The sequence below is a fragment of the Penicillium subrubescens genome, assembly GCF_028828155.1.
Source record: "Penicillium subrubescens strain IBT 31985 chromosome Unknown utg000005l_segment0_segment0, whole genome shotgun sequence".
Classification (NCBI taxonomy): domain Eukaryota; kingdom Fungi; phylum Ascomycota; class Eurotiomycetes; order Eurotiales; family Aspergillaceae; genus Penicillium; species Penicillium subrubescens.
The window spans coordinates 4087223-4103262 of NW_026643155.1; the positions used below are offsets into that span (position 1 = coordinate 4087223).

Consider the following 16040-nt stretch of genomic DNA (forward strand, 5'->3'; position numbering starts at 1 on the left):
CGAGCCAATAAGGACCGAAAACATCCAGGATATGGGTCCCCACCCCTGTGACTCACCGGCTGCCTGATTCGGGTCATGTGATAGCCATGTGATATTCGGGTTTAATCACATGACACCACCTGACTCGGCCAGCCCCATACCCTACTCTACTCCCAAATAGGCTTAGCCCACACATCGGCAGACGGGCACTGGCGAATTTTGAACCGCAAAACGGGCTCCACCACAGTGAAAGCGATCTTCTTCCGACCAACCCTCTCGCCGGCGCAGGATAATCACCTCTTTGCGACCAACTTCAACCCCAAGTTCTTCACCCCCCAAATCATTTACAATGGCTCCCGCTGCTGTACGTTGAAAGACCACCCCACGAACCGCTTTGCTGTTCCCCCCAATGGACAGTCTCGATGGACTTGGATCACCTTGAACATGCGGGTCTGCTGGATATTGAAAAATCTATCCGGTAGTTTTCTTGTTCGAGAGAATGAAGAATGTACCATGTCCATTGAGACTACCACTGGGGTTTCCAATATGATGGAGCAGTAGGCTAATTAGTTATTTCCCCCCTGTAGGCTCGTGGCCGCAAGGCTCAGAAGGTTACCAAGAAGGTATGTGACAACGAATTCTTCCTCAACTCCCAGTTTTGGTCCGAGTTACTAATGATTGTTGCCTCTACAGTACATCATCAATGCTTCTCAGCCCGCCTCTGACAAGATCTTTGATGTCTCCGCCTTCGAGAAGTTCCTCCACGACCGCATCAAGGTCGAGGGCCGTGTCGGCAACCTCGGTGATGACGTTGTCATCTCCCAGGCTGGTGAGGGCAAGATCGAGGTCGTTGCTCACATCCCCTTCTCCGGTCGCTACCTCAAGTACCTGTACGTTTCGTTCGATACAATCCCAATATTCGAGACATCTAGATTCGGTCCGCTGACAACTTTTTTTCTATCTCCACAGGACCAAGAAGTACCTCAAGAAGCAGCAGCTCCGTGACTGGCTCCGCGTCGTCTCCACCTCCAAGGGTGTCTACGAGCTCCGCTTCTACAACGTCGTCAACGACGAGGCTGAGGAGGATGAGGAGTAAATGCGCTCCTTCGGCTTTTGACCTGCTTGTCGATCGATGGGATGGGTCTGTGATTATCGCACGTTGAACTTGGTTGGATTACCGCCGGATCAATTGGTGAGTGTCACGGGGTTCTGTCGTTTTATGATGTGTGGGAATAGACTAGCCTACTTAACTGTAGGCTACGAATAAAAAAAGTTTATACCCTCTGACATTTCTTCTCGTTTCGCCATTGTAGAGACAGTTCCTCGGGAGTACATGTAGCGTAGACTCCTGCAAGTACTAACGCCAGTCTTCTACTCAGTTTACATCGATCTCTCAGCCAAGTCTATCCAATTGTGAAGATTGAGAATGCAGGCAGGCCTTTGGGCCTATCAAAGTTGCGATGACATTAACTGTTACTTGTATCATCCACGCCCTTACCTATCTCATGATTGATGTGCACCTTTCCTCGCAAATTGACATGCGCCTGGCCCAGTCATGTCAAAGATATCGGAAAGGTCCCGATGTATATACAGTCCGAGATACCCCATCTGTCGGTAATGATCCTATGCAGCGCTGTCATCAGTGGATGGCTGCTTCCTCTTCTGTCCAGTGTCACTAAGTTCAATGCGCTCTTGCACACTTTTGGCATTGGCGTGCGGTCCCTGACCGGGGACATATATCCCTTGCCTGTTGACGTAGTAATTCTCCTGGTTGGGCGGCGAGACCATCTCGTCACCCTCGAAATGCCAACCATTGCGTTCGTAAGTTTTCCACGAGTCGCGAACCATGGCACGCACTAGATCGCCGGTTGTGACGGCGTCCTCTTTCGAATCGTGGCCCTTGGCGCCACCCGTCTGGATATCACGTGAGAGGAATTTGCGAGCGAGGGCTTTGAGACTCATGCGATTGGGTAGACCGCCCCTTGGGGCTGGATACAAGATGACGGTGTCGATGATTGTGGGGTGAATGATTCGGCAGACATTGAGGTCGTTTTCGATGGCATGGCCGATCAGGGGGGTTTCGGGTTGGAGGAATCGGAAGAGTAGTTTTCGAGCTTCGGCGGGCGACTCGACGACCTGCATATGTTTCTGCTTTTCTTCGCCCTGACCATATCGAGGAGGAGATTTCAAGATGGCATCGGAGGTTCCGTAAGGGATGGCGTTGGCAAAGTGCTCAGGATAAACTCCTGAAAATCGCGAGTTGAGATCCAAAACCTCGCCAATGGGCTTGACAAGAATATCGAGAAGTTCACGGCCTTCAGGCCAGCTGACGGCAGTGAGACGAATTAATTCCATGCCCTGTGTGGTATAACCCATCTCGCAATCGAAGCAAACAGGGTCCAGCACTCCTTTATCTGGTTGTTGAGGTGTTGTCTCAAACTGAAGAATAGAAGCAAGGCGTTTGGACTCTGAGATTTTAAAGACGTGGTGAGTGCCTTTAGTGCAACCAACTGATGCCCCTATAGATTCACTGCAACAAGGAAAATATGGATCTGAGGCACCGGTGTAATTGTCCGTCTTCTTGCGAGCCGGAATGATGGGACGACTGGGATGGTAAGTACATTGCCCGCCCGTCGTCAACGCCCCATCCTCGCGACGACCGGGGAAAACCTGAAAGCGACTGGCACAGCGCTCACACTTCTCCCAACCCTTTGAGTCAATAACGCCTTGTTTGGCCGTCTCGACTTCTGCTTCAGTGGGCGCTTTTGTGACATAACCAAATTCCTCGAGACCGTCCAAGGGAGTGATCAGTCTTAGAGCGACGGCAATCTCTTGCTCGGTCGTGAGACCGGTTTCAATCCGCTTAGGAGCATCTGGAGTTGGGGCGACTGGTACTTTGTAGTACCTGGTGTTGAGATGCTCCATGACCTCCTTGGCCCATTCCGCTAAGCTCATTTTCGTCAACTTCACAATACGAAGCTTGATCACATTGGAGTAGACACCCGGAGAGCCCTTTGCCACTCCCTCCTCCTCATCCAAAGCCATAGTCACCAGCTCATCGGCTGCCAAGACAAAGCATTTATTCGAGTTTTCTTTGCTTTTGGCTAGCTTCTCATTCTGCGAGACCATGACGGAATGTAGTTTCTTAAGAATTGCACTCCTGGTTCCATGAGGAGCGGGAGCTTTTGTCAGCATGCGAGGATTGAGGCTTTCCTTGCGCACCTTCCGAGGGGGAAGCTGGGACGATATGGTCTGGGGGGCGACCGGAACGCTTGAAGGCTCGCCCCTTTCGGGTTTCGAGGTTGAGCGCGATGGCGAAGTTGATGCCCCCTGAGGAGTAGTAAGCGTTTGGGAACCAGCCTGGCCAGAGGTCCGCCGTGGTGATTGTTGGCTTGGTCTCGATTTTGAGGCCGAGGCTTTTGCTGTATTTCCGAGACATGATGCATTGTGAAGCAAGCTTGACGAATCCGTGGTGGAGATGCTCGCTTGGATTTTGAGCTTCTTCTGGGTATGTGTGTCGACCACTTTCGATGTTGTTTTAGTACCAGAAGATGCCTGATTCATAACGGTCAAATCTCGAGTGTGGGAGAACATGCAAGCCAGAAGAGGGCAGTGCTCTCCTTGCGGACAAGCCACCCCTGTGAATAGGCCCAGCGTCGAGAACATGGTGGAATATTGGAGGGATGCAGAACAAAGAGATTTAGTTCATATTATCAACCCTTTGAATGAGATAACGTCAAATCCCAAGTTCAAAATGTCGCCAGGTTTAATAGAGTGCACGGACAAAGAGACCGCTTTGAAACTCGAGGAAGTCCTCCTGGGCAATGGCTGTCTATTCTTCTGGGCTCCGATGAGAAGCTCAGGCTGAATGAGGCCCGAGCAACATGATGACTGTGTACCTTTGGGTCTCAGGGATAGAAAGGCTCCGGGTTTGATTTCCGGAGAAAACCAGTAGAATTGTCGTTACTGTCTGCGAATCAATTTCAAAAAGACAAGCCCATAAAGATCGTAGCTTGTTTTATGTGAGGATGAAAGTACGGAGTAGCTCAATAATGAGATCAATGGAGAGCGGGCCTCGGGCGGAGAACATCAGAGATGCAAACCGTGCAAACTAGACGCCTGAAATAGAAGGCCTGAATGCCGGAAAGCTTATCGCCGGGCTTATCGGCAGCCGGGGCATCAATCAACCCGGTTCCATGCTTAACTCCGGAAGGCAGCGCTTTAAACAGCTTACGCCCGCCAGGCAGGGAAGTTTTTTTCTCATCTCAAAAATTCAAGATCAGAATACAAGATGTCTGAGAATACAACGAAAGCGGACCACCTCTGTGTCCTTGTGCATGGGTGAGTGTCCCATCCCTGATCCCTGCGGATGACGGCAGGGTCTCGAACCAAACTAACCGTTTCTGTGGATAGGCTTTGGGGGAACCCATCTCACCTGGATTATGTGGTCTCTGCCCTGAGGGAACGCCATGATGAGGACACTGTTCATATTCTCTGCGCCAAAAACAACAGTGGAAATTGGACGTACGATGGAATCGAGCTTGGCGGCGAGCGATTGGCGCACGAAATCGAGGAGACATTGGAGAAATTGGATAAGAATGGGCAGAAGATCAAGAAGCTGAGTATTATTGGATATTCTCTCGGGGGGCTCGTGTCCCGATATGCGATCGGCCTGTTGCATGCTCAAGGATGGCTCGAGAAGGTGGAGCCCGTCAACTTCACAACATTCGCTTCTCCCCATGTTGGCGTAAGAACGCCGCTCAAGGGGATTCGAGGTCAAATTTGGAACGGATTGGGACCAAAGACGGTCTCCATGTCTGGACAACAACTTTTCATGGTCGATTCATTCCGAAATACCGGTCGGCCACTCCTCAGCGTCCTAGCCGATCCGGAAAGCATCTTCATCCAAGGGCTGAAGAAGTTCCGTAACCGATCTGTCTACGCAAACGTTGTTAATGATCGCACCGTTGTGTTTTACACCTCGGCGATTTCTAAGACGGATCCCTTCAAAGATTTGGATAACATCAACATCAACTATGTTGAAGGCTATGATCAAGTTATTGTCGACCCTGGCAACTATCTACTGCCAACAACACCGGAAGAACCAGAGAAAGCACAGTCTCGCTGGTGGAAGCAGCTTAAGACAGTTGTGCATGGATTGCCTTTCTGGCTACTTATCATTCTGGCGGTGCCGCCTGCATTGACAATTTTCCTTGCGAATGCCGCCGTGCAAACATTCCGCAGCCGTCAGCGGATTCGACTTCACTCAGAAGGCAAGAATGGCCTGCGCTTTGGAAGGTACAAGGTGCCTCTACTCGTGCAGGACGTTCACCATGTGATGGAGGAAGTCTTCGAGAATGTCAATGCTCGGCAAGAGCCTTCCTATCTCTCGAGTACCGAGGAGGATGAGCTTTCTGATTCAGCGAGTGAGAAGGGTAGAACAAAAGTGCAAAACTTTCCTAGTGTAGCATCAAGTGCTGGTTTTGAAGAGCCCTCCAATGCTTATATTCGGGACGAGGAACATGCCATCGGCCACCATCACAAGCTTGCATTGACGGATGATCAATTCGCCATCATCGACTCCCTCAATGCGGTGGGGATCCGGAAATATCCGGTCTACATTCACAATCACCGACACAGTCACGCGGCGATTATTGTCAGAGTGCGCAAGGATGGATTCGACGAAGGCAAAATTGTTATGAAGCATTGGCTGGACAATGAGTTTGCGATTTGATTCAACCAGATTATGTTTTGCGTTTTGGCACAGCATTTCTCGGCGTCTATTCACTTGGCACATTGGCTTGGCGAGGATTTTTCTTTTTGGAGCGAGCGTTATACGTGATCCTTTTCAGCAACATATAGTAGATAAAGTTACACTCTAATACATACACGACACTATGCACATATATCGCTTTACATTTCCACTGGTACCTCATAGGCAACCCGACTGATCCCCTTTTGCCGACTGATCTTGCGTATCGTGATCGGGCCCACTAGGCTGGTTGTGGGAACATGAGTTCCGCCACAGGGATTCTGATCTAAACCACCTATGCTTGCAATTCGAACGGGACCATCTCTCAAGGCTCCACGACCCTCGAGATCCGAACCATCTTCCACCCAGGAGATCAGAATGGGTAAGTCCTTCTGGACCAGCTCATCCACTTTAGCCTGAATCAATGGCTGCTGCTCGTTATAAAGCAGACCCTTATATTCCATGCATGCTTCTTTAGGGAAGTGATTGGCTTTGACTTTCTTCATCTCTGGAAAGAGAAGCTCCATCGCCAGGCCGACGACGTGTCCTCCCGTATGCAGTCGAGAGTAGTAATCTCGTTTGGCACCATCGACTTGCTGAACAACGCTTTGGCCTTCAACAAAGAGAGCCTCTGGGTCTGAAGACTTGCCGAAATGCAGAATCCGTCCATCCTCTGTCTTGCGTACTAGGGAGACAATGAAGCTGGGTTCCTGGTCTACCAAGGCGATGGACCCAGTGTCACTAGGCTGTCCACCTCCCTGCGGGTAGAGGATAGTCTGGAGCATAGTGACCGCCGAGACCCCCGGATCGGCATTCTTGATCAAGCTCTTTTCATTTTCGGGGAGTGATGAGAATGGTCGGTGGGAGATGATCTCTGTCGTCAAGGTTCTCAGCGAAGCATCGTGCAGATACACTGCTTCTGTGGATGGAGCCTGGATTGAAGTATAAGCATCTCTTTCCGAATCCAAGGGAGATACTCTTCATACCATTGATTCTTGAATTTACAAGCAGTGACAGAGATCAATTTGGATCTCTGTCTTCTCGGCCACGAATGTTCCCCCGCTAGGTGGGTCCTGACTCATGTCATTCTAGGGCGCATATTGATGCCCGGTTTCTCAGGCTACACAATCATCTCCAGCGATCAAAGATTGATCAGATAATCTCTGTATGCATATTATGAGCTGATCCTGCTAGGACAATGCATTCAGATCGATTTGAAGGGCATTTAACTTATCAGTGCCCTCGTGTCGCCATTCTGTGAGGCTGAGCCTGCCGCGTCAATGGCAAGAAGGATGAACGACGACCACAATCATCTACGGAAAACTACACTCACACTGTTCAGTTCGTTCTACGTACTCTAGGTCACGCCGATAATTCCATTATTTCAACGGAGCACACCGGAAAAGTATGACATGCGTGGCACAATAGCCAACCTTAAATCGACAACCTCCACACCCACACACCCGGATTTGCCCCCGCCATCCACCATTCAACGCCCCTCCTTCAAACCGCCGAGTCCAACCGAATTCCAGAAAGGCCAAATTACTTTCGGGTTTCCTATTTTGTCTCTTCCGTTCTGCCGTATTCGCAGGTCTCTGATTTGTTGCTAATGAACAGGGGTCACTTTCAGGCGAGCCATTATTACTTCGTACCCTCCGTGGATAGTAACATCCGGCTTAAAGCGATCCTACCATTGTAGCTCGGATGTCTGGGTTGTTCTTATATGCGGGGTAGTATGTACATCATGTCAGTACATGATGGGGCATTGTTTCGCTGATTGGGAAGCCTCTCGGAAATCCGGGGTAGGATTATCTTGCCGGAACTCGCTTCAACGCGATTTACTAGCGCCGTACGAGGAGTGATAGAACTGTTGTATTTTAGAAAAAGCCATTTCAACAATCGATGAGATCGAAGCATGGAAGAGAAAAGCAAACAGGGGCTGTGAAGCTACTTGGGAAAGAGAGAAAACTCAGGAATTCTATGTTAGTATCATTTATTCATCAGTTTGTAAGTAGCCTAGAAGGATACAAGTTGAAAATCACAAAGACGCCCCCATGCCCCAAATTGCAGATAGAGTAGAAAAAAAATATAAATCTCGTAAACTGGGAATCATTGTAGAAAGACCGTGAAGAGGACATCAGGTTTGGATAGAGTGCATGATCCTGCAGAGGGACCCAGTTGAGAGGCAAGGTACTCGGATAGAGAAGAAATCAACGGGCAAAATGGGACAAATGGAAGATCAGCACCCAGAAATATCAAAGAAAAGGACTTAGTTCTTCAAACCGTTCTCTGCCAAAGGATCTTGCAGGCCGTCTCTAGCAGGGCCTTTTTGCGAATGGATCTTTTGCTGTTCCCGCTCAACCGCAAACCTGACCGCATCGTAGATGTTGTTCACGATCTTCTTGGGTGGGAAGCGCGGGATGGTACCCTCTTGCCAGACACCAGTTCCGACTAGGATGGAGTACCATTCGTTCTCAGAGATCTCGTTGAACTCATTGGTTCCACGAATGTCGGACTCGGGTGTATCGCCAACGAAGTAGACTGTTGAAGGTGGATGGCCGATACCATGGGAATCCTTGCGCCATTTTGACAGAAGCCTGGTCGCAAATTGGAATGTGCCCATCTGCGGCTTGCCAAAGGCAACGGTCTTCAGCTCTTTGCCGGTGACGGCCTTGTAGAGAGCCTCCAACGAGGCACGTAGAGCACCCATGCCAATACGTGTGTGCTCATGCGACGTTGACCAGACCACATCGTTGTGGGAGAAGTAAATTGGCGGGCCTTCATCAAATGTTTCCGACCGTGTACCAAGTTTTCCATTCACGGACATCAGGCAGTCCAAAATGATTTGCTGATCACCGGCCCAGTCGCGGCTATCAGCAAAGACGAAGATCGCCTCGATTTGGACCGAGTCTAGATCGAGCACTCTTGAGTTTTTGTACTCCTCGTCAGTCAATTTGCGGAAAGGCGTGGTGTCGTGGCGTGTCTTGATAATGTCGCCGGGCGTGATCACATTCCGGAATCCATACTCCTCGGCAACGATGCGACACTTCTCGCCTTCACCTCCGACAACCAGGACGGTGTCGTATCGTTCGGCCATCTCACGCATGGGAGTGTGTCCACAAATAAATTGACCAGGACAAACCTCATAGTCGAGCTGGCGACTGAGATCCTGGCATCGTTCTTTTTCAGTTTTGCCACCACCATTGGTGAGGAAAATGTAGGGTCTGATCAGATAAACATTAGCCGACCGTTTACCCAGGAAGCTGATAACAAAAAACTTACACTTTAACTCCATAGGGATTTTCGCCATTGATGTATCTCATGGCATCGATAGCCTCAGGAATGGCCTGGCCGCCTCTGATAAGGACGCCATCGATATCGAAGGCCAGTGCAAAGTCATCGCTAACGGCCATTGGCGGGATTGTCAAAGGGGTAGTCACTGCAGAGGACTCTTCTTCTGAGGAAATGGCCTCTTCATCTGAGTGATTTTTGTCCATTTCAATGTCTGAGACGAGGTCACGACCCCGGGTAGAGGCCATCAAGTATTTTGGAGGCATGACGACGTTGGGGCCACCATAAAGCTCGGCCCGATCGGCATTAAGACTGGAAAGTCGGCGGACCTTCTGGGATCCGAATCCATCGGTAGTAGCCATTGTGAATGATGAAAGAATTAGGTGGGTCTAGAAGCGGATCTGATGCAAGATTTCACGGGAATTGATCATTCCTCTTGAATATTGAGGCACAGTAAATCAGGCACGGGAAAAGCGCGAGAAGCACACGTCCTCTATGGACGTAGGAAAATAGGTTAAAGAGGCTCGAGAATGTCTCACGATAATTGTATTATCGCGAACGGTGTGCACACTGCAGGAGGAAGCAGAGAGTCATGCAAATCGTAACGGAAGCAAGTTAGGACTATGGAGCATGTGGGGGGGGGATCAGGGCCATTAATATAATATCCTGAGGCATTGCATCTGCTCGCTTGCTTCGATGCTTTCTGCTCGTTCTGTTGTAATACAGCAAGGCAGACCCACTATACTCTTTGCTCGGACACACCCTTCGTCATCATCCTGGCCATCTGTCTGTTTCCCACGGGTGACGCAGGATCGACCCTCCTCAAGCGTCTCAAAAAAGAAGAGTATCGGTTGGGATCCACATCGACGTGCCCTGGGCGCAGTGACCCATACCATGAGCTTGTCGACCGGCGCTGATTGATCCGTACGAATGGAGAAAAGACGCAAAGTGACCCGATTTTACGGAGTGGAGTCTGCCGGTCCCTCTTTACCATGCATGAATGGACCGTTGACGTCGCGGGGAGGGCTGGAATTTTGCCATGATAAGACTCCCGATGATGACATGGCGATCATTGCTATCATTCTGGTCAAGCGAGATACAGGCGGAGAGCCATGTATGAATCTCCGAACCGATTGACGTTCTTGAAGATCTATTCTCGGTGAAGCATTTGCGTTGATTCGGCAGATAGGAAGTAAAGTAGGTAAGAACCAGGCTTCCCGGACATCTCTCGTACGGTTTTTGTTGGATTCGCCCTGGGAACTCAAGAGAATTTCCGTGATCCCGATTCGATCAACCAGTCCATGGCCCCCATGGCCCCTGTCCATCCGTTTCTGTTCAGAGTATCCCGAGAAAGTGAATAATCATTCTCGATGTGTGTTGTCGGCGGGACGTTGGTCGAATCAACGTGAATCAACGCGCATCACCACGGGGCATATCGGGACATGACGTCATGAGCTTCCCGATGGCTGGACTCCACAGCCTCAGGAACCGAAACATTTTAAATGCTGGAAGATGTAATTACTAACACACTAACTTGGTAATGGATCAGTGCGTCCATTTGCAGACAGCCGCATTAATCCAATCAAAAGTGATGTACCCGCCCTCGTTTCATGCGGCAGCAATGGTGGTGGTGGTGTGAACTAAAACACTAACGCGAGTTGTGGTATGTGGCGCCGCCAGGTGGGCGTTCGATACCACATCAGCCCAACGCCATTCGGCCTTAGTGTTGAGGAAGGACAAGCCACCACTGCAGCCAGCCTACCCGGGAAAACTTGAGGATGTTAATGTACCTTAGCTGGCGTGAGCCTGTTCTTAATTGCACCGGAGAATTCAAAACCAGACAGGAAATACATTTGGTGCAGCAAGAGGTAGACCAGGGTACGTATAGATTCCGTTAATGATACATTCTAAATCATGTGTGTTCAGAATTTCCTCTCGGTTCAACAGTTTGAAATAAATTGACCCTTAGATATCCTGTTGAACCCATTGGCCTGCGATGGTGTCACTGTGCATACAGCAGCCATCCTGGATCTTGTTATATTTATTTCATCCAACTTAAGTATTATCCAGCCAGAAATCAGGCCGTGATCTTGGTCGCAATGATCGTTATAGTTCTGTAGAAAGCAGAAGAGTGATTAGAGTAGGTCAGGACCTCGACATTTTTGACCACTTGAAGCCTTAATGGTGAACCAGAGGAATAATCATTTGTATGTATTTGGATTAAGCGTAGCCTGGGCACGGTGAACCAGAAATTTCAAATGCATGTGAAACTAGGTAGGGTGTAGCCGAGAGGCCGTCGATTATTTATGCTATTTACAAGTACGATGGGTGATTGCACGTATCGCCAAGCCATTAAATCGCGGCCCAAAGGCCAGGATTTTCATCAAATAGCAGATAATGTGTTGATTCCTGTCAAAAACTAAGACCCTCAAGGTGCCGTGAGGAGCAAAGGAGGAGGAGGATTAATCCTGCGAGCATACAAGCTTTCATCTCGTACTAAAGGCGCCTTCCACTCGTTCAACCTCGCATCATCCCAGAGAGCATACCCCCACGACCATTCCTTATCCTCAAGATTTCGCTCATTTTCCTCAAACAGCACATCCTCTAGTTCTTGTTCCGGGGTGTGCGGAATCAAACCGAGTTCCCTCCAGCCCAGATTAGGTTGATCAATAGGCGGCAGGGTCGACCAGAATTGCTCAAAGTTTCGCACCTGATGTCGGTCTGCCGGTTCGGTGAACGGAATTCGGTTATCCCAAGATCCTATGCCGAGTCCAATGAAAGCCCAATGAGAAGTGTTGAGATTTCCGATCACCATGTTGCGCTGTGGTATTTTTGCCGCGTGTAACACACGGTATAGGAAATCAGGTCCCAAAGAAGTTAAATTTTCTGTATAATCGGGAAGGGTTTTCAGGTCGTGAACAGTGTCAATTACCGCGGATGGTGGACACTCGTCACCGAGTTCATTCCAAAAAAATTGACTTTTGGCATTTTTCATAGCGTCACGCAAATCGTTGGAAATATTTTTGATGACAGGGTCATATTTGGTCAGGAGATATGACCATACACACCCCATCTCTTGGTATTCCCAGGGGGGCATGGCACCGAAGAACAATCGATACGCTGGTTCATCCTCATACATATTGCCAATGTGCTCATGATGAGGCTGTGGATATAGAGAGGTATCTTCAGGACGCGGTAGACCTTCGGGTGGCCCAAAGATATGGGCGTGAGTTTGCAGTCGACATAAGGCTCTCATAAAGCGACGCTTCTCGGTATCGGACATTTTGATGGGTAGTTCTTGCTCCCACTGTGCAGGGTCAATCCATGGGGGTCGTGGTAAATTCATCGTGTAGTCCTCCAAGAAGAAATGTAGTTTCTTGTGAAATTGCAGTAGCTTGATGATTTCCTCCAGGCCATCAGGCCGATCTACCCGAGTGATTGGAGTTGAAGAACTTTGGCGAGTTTCTCCTCTGCGACGCCAGTTGTCTAAGACGACAATAGCTTGATCCTTATGGTATTCAAGGAGGAGACCTTTTGACCTGATTGCAGTTATTGCCTCGGATAGGTCTAGAATTGCCCCGTATTGTTCCATGAGTAAATTGTGAAGGACTTCGTGTCGAACTGTGAGATACACTCGGTGGCATACTGGCGATGATAGCACAATAGACTTGAGAGTATCCAAGTCTGAGATTTGTGACAGAATGATAATCAGTAGCTCGGTTGGCAAGCCTTCGAGCGTCGGTTTGGCCTGTTATAAAATCAGTAAAGGACGATCCGAGAGACTCGTTTACCATACCATGATTTGCAGGTGTCTTTGAGCTTCCGAGTTTATGAAGAGAAAGGGGCAGGCCTTGCATCTGGGTGTCCGCACATGGGTTAAAACAACGTTAAGTAGCTAAGGTTGGAGTGCCCAGCCAGCCCCGCAGGAAGGTGACAGGCCCCAGGCACCCCAACCTTACGGAAGGTTCCAATAAGGGGCTAACTAGTTAGCGCTGCTGCCACTGACTGACTCAGCCGCACATCCCCGCCCGCTCGCAGGCGGCTAATAATAAGGTACAGTACATACTGCACCCACCAATGCATTTTTAACGCCGGCCCCATTCCAAGAAATCTATAAATATTAGATCTGTGAAACAAAGCTTCGCTTCCAAGTTATCAAGATAACTGAACTTCCACCTGCTGCGCGCTGGTAGAACTGAGCTAGGATACCATCGAGCTGCATATAGCTGTTTCATTGTCAACAAGAATCCAGAGCCAATTGTTTTGTCTATTTTGAGGCGGCGCCAAGTTGGCATATTCACTAAAGTAAGCGCTTTCTTGCACATGAAACAAATTCTTGCAGGAGCTCTCTCAATTGAGAGTAGGCGAAGCATACGAGCGAAAGCTCCCCAAATCATGTCGACGTGCATACCCCAGCCCTGGCAGCAGATTTGAGCGAGTAATAGAAAGGAAAGCAAGTCATGCATTGTCGAAACCTCATACCCGCTGTATCCGACCAGAAAGTTCTTTTCGATATCTGAGCGCGTAAATTGAAGTTCGATACCTCCAGTGTGTCAGAATGTCAAAACTCTCGGGGTTGACCACAACTAGCGTGTCCTAGTTTTAAGATATAACTAGCCTCATTGTCCCAAAGTCATCATAATGATACAAGTCTCTCTATCTCAAGAATTCATACACTGTTGTACAGGATTCACTAATTGTGGAACATTGTAGACAATTCGTTAGAATTGCAACGCTATATTCTGCAATCTATTTCTTCATCTCTTCTTTGTACGATGGGTCTATTCAGTCAAAAACCCAAGGACAAGTACAAGGTACTGCACCCCGACAGTGATAGACACACGAGACCAAATCCTGGGAGACGAACAAGTGAGACGGCAGCCAACACCCCTTCGCCTGGCTATCATGGTCCTCACTTCCATCAAGGGCCAGCCCAGGATGAGATATGGAATCGGCGACAGAACGGTTCAGTACCCTACGAGGACATACGTGGTCGCTCCCACTCGTTCCACAGTCCCATCAAGCAGCATGAATTTTCCAATCCCTATGAGGTGCAGCCGGATCCATGGACCCCAAGGATGGAGCAGGAGTACGCCGACTATAAATCCAAGGTGGAAACTTGTAACAAAAATATGCGTTCCGTTAGGGCGGCGAAACAAATTCCTGTCGGCCGGAAAGCCGACCCTGAGGCTAGTCGGGGTCCGCAAATTATGGCTGCAGTTGACTTGGCCATAGAGGGTCGGATCCAGGCATCCACGTGAGTGCGCATTCGTCCTTTATTTGTGAAATTCCTTTCCAAGGCCTGAGTAACTGAAATCATTTCTCTAGAGCTTCTCAATCTAGGGCAGGTTTCCAGCATAAATATCCCCAAGCATATGCGCAAAGGAGTAAGGTTGATACTCATTGGGGTGAAGCCTTCGGCGCGAAAAGTACCGCAACAAAGTTTCGGACGGGCGAAGCTGAGCTCCGTCAGAAGTATGGGCAATGGGAGCACAGAATGGGCGAATACGAGCAGCAGCAGATGAACCGAGGCTCATCATCGAGGCGCTGAGAGACCAGCAGATTATGCTCTGCCATGGCAAGCTATGAAGGATTCAAAGTTTCAGGCTTCTGTGTGCTTCTTTGATTATGTTGCGTTCTTGAGTTGATCTAATCCTTGCGCTCTAACACACTCGGGTCTCTGTCTTTGAACTCTATATTTGTCACAATCTGATTGTCTCTGGTTTTGTTACCTATCTTTGTTGTTGCGATTTTGTTTGCATCTTTTCAAAGAGAACTTCTCCTTGGTTCTGTTCTGCCTTGCTTTCCTTTGTTGTTTTTTTCTTTGTTTCATAGGCTCATTGATTCTCTCTTTACTTTCCATATGTCAGATAATGTGAATTTCGAACTTATAAACCCGCTCGGCCATTGCTCTGGTTATAGATATTTTCCATCACCTAAGGCTATAGGCAAACTGTCATAGAAAACCTTATCATATGGAGTCCGACTAAGATTCCAGCCAAAAATCTCGACTATGTCTTTTCGCAGCGGTAAGTCTTCTGGGCCCCTCATTGGCCCTGGTCTCGAAACCCATTATTCCGATGAACCAAGGCTATGGGAGGACTTTGTAGCCCTAAGTGCAGGCAACAGCAGTAGATAGATGACCACTGCACGTCTTGTAAAAATCCCGCACTCCCAACTTACAATGCAAGACCTCCATGGCTAAGTTTGGTATATCAGTAAGCGAGCCCCAGAAGCTGTCAACTGGCTTGACTTTGATGAGCTGCAAGCTCTCGGTCTCCCCTGTGATCCCATCAATCTGACCAGAAATTTCGACGTCCATAGATATGCAAGCGAGACCTGGGGGGTGAATGGTGCTGACTGGGTTGGCTTCACCGGTCCCGGTGTCATGATCATGCACAACATAGCAAGGGCGCCACATTCTCTATCTCCTCCGATGTCGGAAGTGACAAAGGCTGTCTCCGAGAGAACCTTTGACATCAATGGTCTTCGATACGTCATCATTAAGAACATTATGAACGAGCAGACTTCCAGGTTGATTAAAGATCTTCTCTATACGTCAGAGAGGGGTGTTCCATGGCCCGGGGAACATGGACAACGGGATACTTGGGAATGGAACACTTCTGAATATAAGGCTCTACTAGGGACTCGCTTTGGCAAACTAGTGGCATATCTTGTTCTGGGCTCATACCAGCGTGGAAGAAAGAGAATCCCACGTATTGTAGCTTACAGAATTGGGAACTCGCAATGGCCTCAAATGCGGTTTGATATCGAGGATACACCGGCAAGGTAGTGACATCGAGAGCTTGGGGCATTGAAATGAGTGTTGTGATTCTAATTCAAATTGATAGAAACGTTCAATCTCTCCTGATTTGTTCTCAAGTCTATTGGACACGCAAAGAGGTACCTGCTGATCTAGCTCCCAAATGAATGCTGTTTCCAGTAGAGGCCTAACTACTGAAAGAGATCATTTTCTCCACTGCAACTCAAGATCTAGACCAAGTAAATTCCTTTTTTT

At 48.8% G+C, this 16040-nt stretch overlaps 8 protein-coding genes across 8 annotated transcripts; 4 read left to right on the top strand and 4 right to left on the bottom strand.

The window, feature by feature from the left end:
- The first annotated feature begins 151 nt into the window (after positions 1 to 151).
- On the top strand, positions 152 to 1268 carry N7473_008003 (60S ribosomal protein eL22). The gene is made up of 4 exons (XM_057153943.1): positions 152 to 343; positions 567 to 602; positions 673 to 869; positions 949 to 1268. The coding sequence occupies exons 1-4, from the start codon at positions 329 to 331 to the stop codon at positions 1073 to 1075; spliced, it is 375 nt and encodes a 124-aa protein (XP_057008281.1). The 5' UTR covers positions 152 to 328; the 3' UTR covers positions 1076 to 1268.
- Positions 1269 to 1602: 334 nt separating this feature from the next.
- On the bottom strand, positions 1603 to 3645 carry rex3 (putative RNA exonuclease Rex3; the record flags this gene model as incomplete). The annotated part of the gene is made up of 1 exon (XM_057153944.1): positions 1603 to 3645. The coding sequence occupies one exon, from the start codon at positions 3643 to 3645 to the stop codon at positions 1603 to 1605; it is 2043 nt and encodes a 680-aa protein (XP_057008282.1).
- A 559-nt stretch (positions 3646 to 4204) lies between these two features.
- On the top strand, positions 4205 to 5846 carry N7473_008005 (lipase ROG1 family protein; the record flags this gene model as incomplete). Its single annotated transcript, XM_057153945.1, has 2 exons — positions 4205 to 4320; positions 4393 to 5846. Coding segments are annotated over 2 exons (1437 nt in total), but the record flags the coding sequence as incomplete, so codon positions are not given.
- Positions 5847 to 5892: 46 nt separating this feature from the next.
- N7473_008006 (uncharacterized protein) lies at positions 5893 to 6720 on the bottom strand (the record flags this gene model as incomplete). The annotated part of the gene is made up of 2 exons (XM_057153946.1): positions 5893 to 6663; positions 6718 to 6720. The coding sequence occupies 2 exons, from the start codon at positions 6718 to 6720 to the stop codon at positions 5893 to 5895; spliced, it is 774 nt and encodes a 257-aa protein (XP_057008284.1).
- A 1280-nt stretch (positions 6721 to 8000) lies between these two features.
- Positions 8001 to 9384, bottom strand: N7473_008007 (phosphatidyl synthase; the record flags this gene model as incomplete). The annotated part of the gene is made up of 2 exons (XM_057153947.1): positions 8001 to 8955; positions 9014 to 9384. The coding sequence occupies 2 exons, from the start codon at positions 9382 to 9384 to the stop codon at positions 8001 to 8003; spliced, it is 1326 nt and encodes a 441-aa protein (XP_057008285.1).
- A 2066-nt stretch (positions 9385 to 11450) lies between these two features.
- On the bottom strand, positions 11451 to 12821 carry N7473_008008 (uncharacterized protein; the record flags this gene model as incomplete). Its single annotated transcript, XM_057153948.1, has 2 exons — positions 11451 to 12770; positions 12819 to 12821. The coding sequence occupies 2 exons, from the start codon at positions 12819 to 12821 to the stop codon at positions 11451 to 11453; spliced, it is 1323 nt and encodes a 440-aa protein (XP_057008286.1).
- A 976-nt stretch (positions 12822 to 13797) lies between these two features.
- N7473_008009 (uncharacterized protein) lies at positions 13798 to 14573 on the top strand (the record flags this gene model as incomplete). Its single annotated transcript, XM_057153949.1, has 2 exons — positions 13798 to 14279; positions 14351 to 14573. 2 exons carry the CDS (start codon positions 13798 to 13800, stop codon positions 14571 to 14573), a joined length of 705 nt encoding a protein of 234 aa, XP_057008287.1.
- A 462-nt stretch (positions 14574 to 15035) lies between these two features.
- On the top strand, positions 15036 to 15815 carry N7473_008010 (uncharacterized protein; the record flags this gene model as incomplete). The annotated part of the gene is made up of 2 exons (XM_057153950.1): positions 15036 to 15051; positions 15256 to 15815. The coding sequence occupies 2 exons, from the start codon at positions 15036 to 15038 to the stop codon at positions 15813 to 15815; spliced, it is 576 nt and encodes a 191-aa protein (XP_057008288.1).
- Between the last annotated feature and the right edge of the window lie 225 nt (positions 15816 to 16040).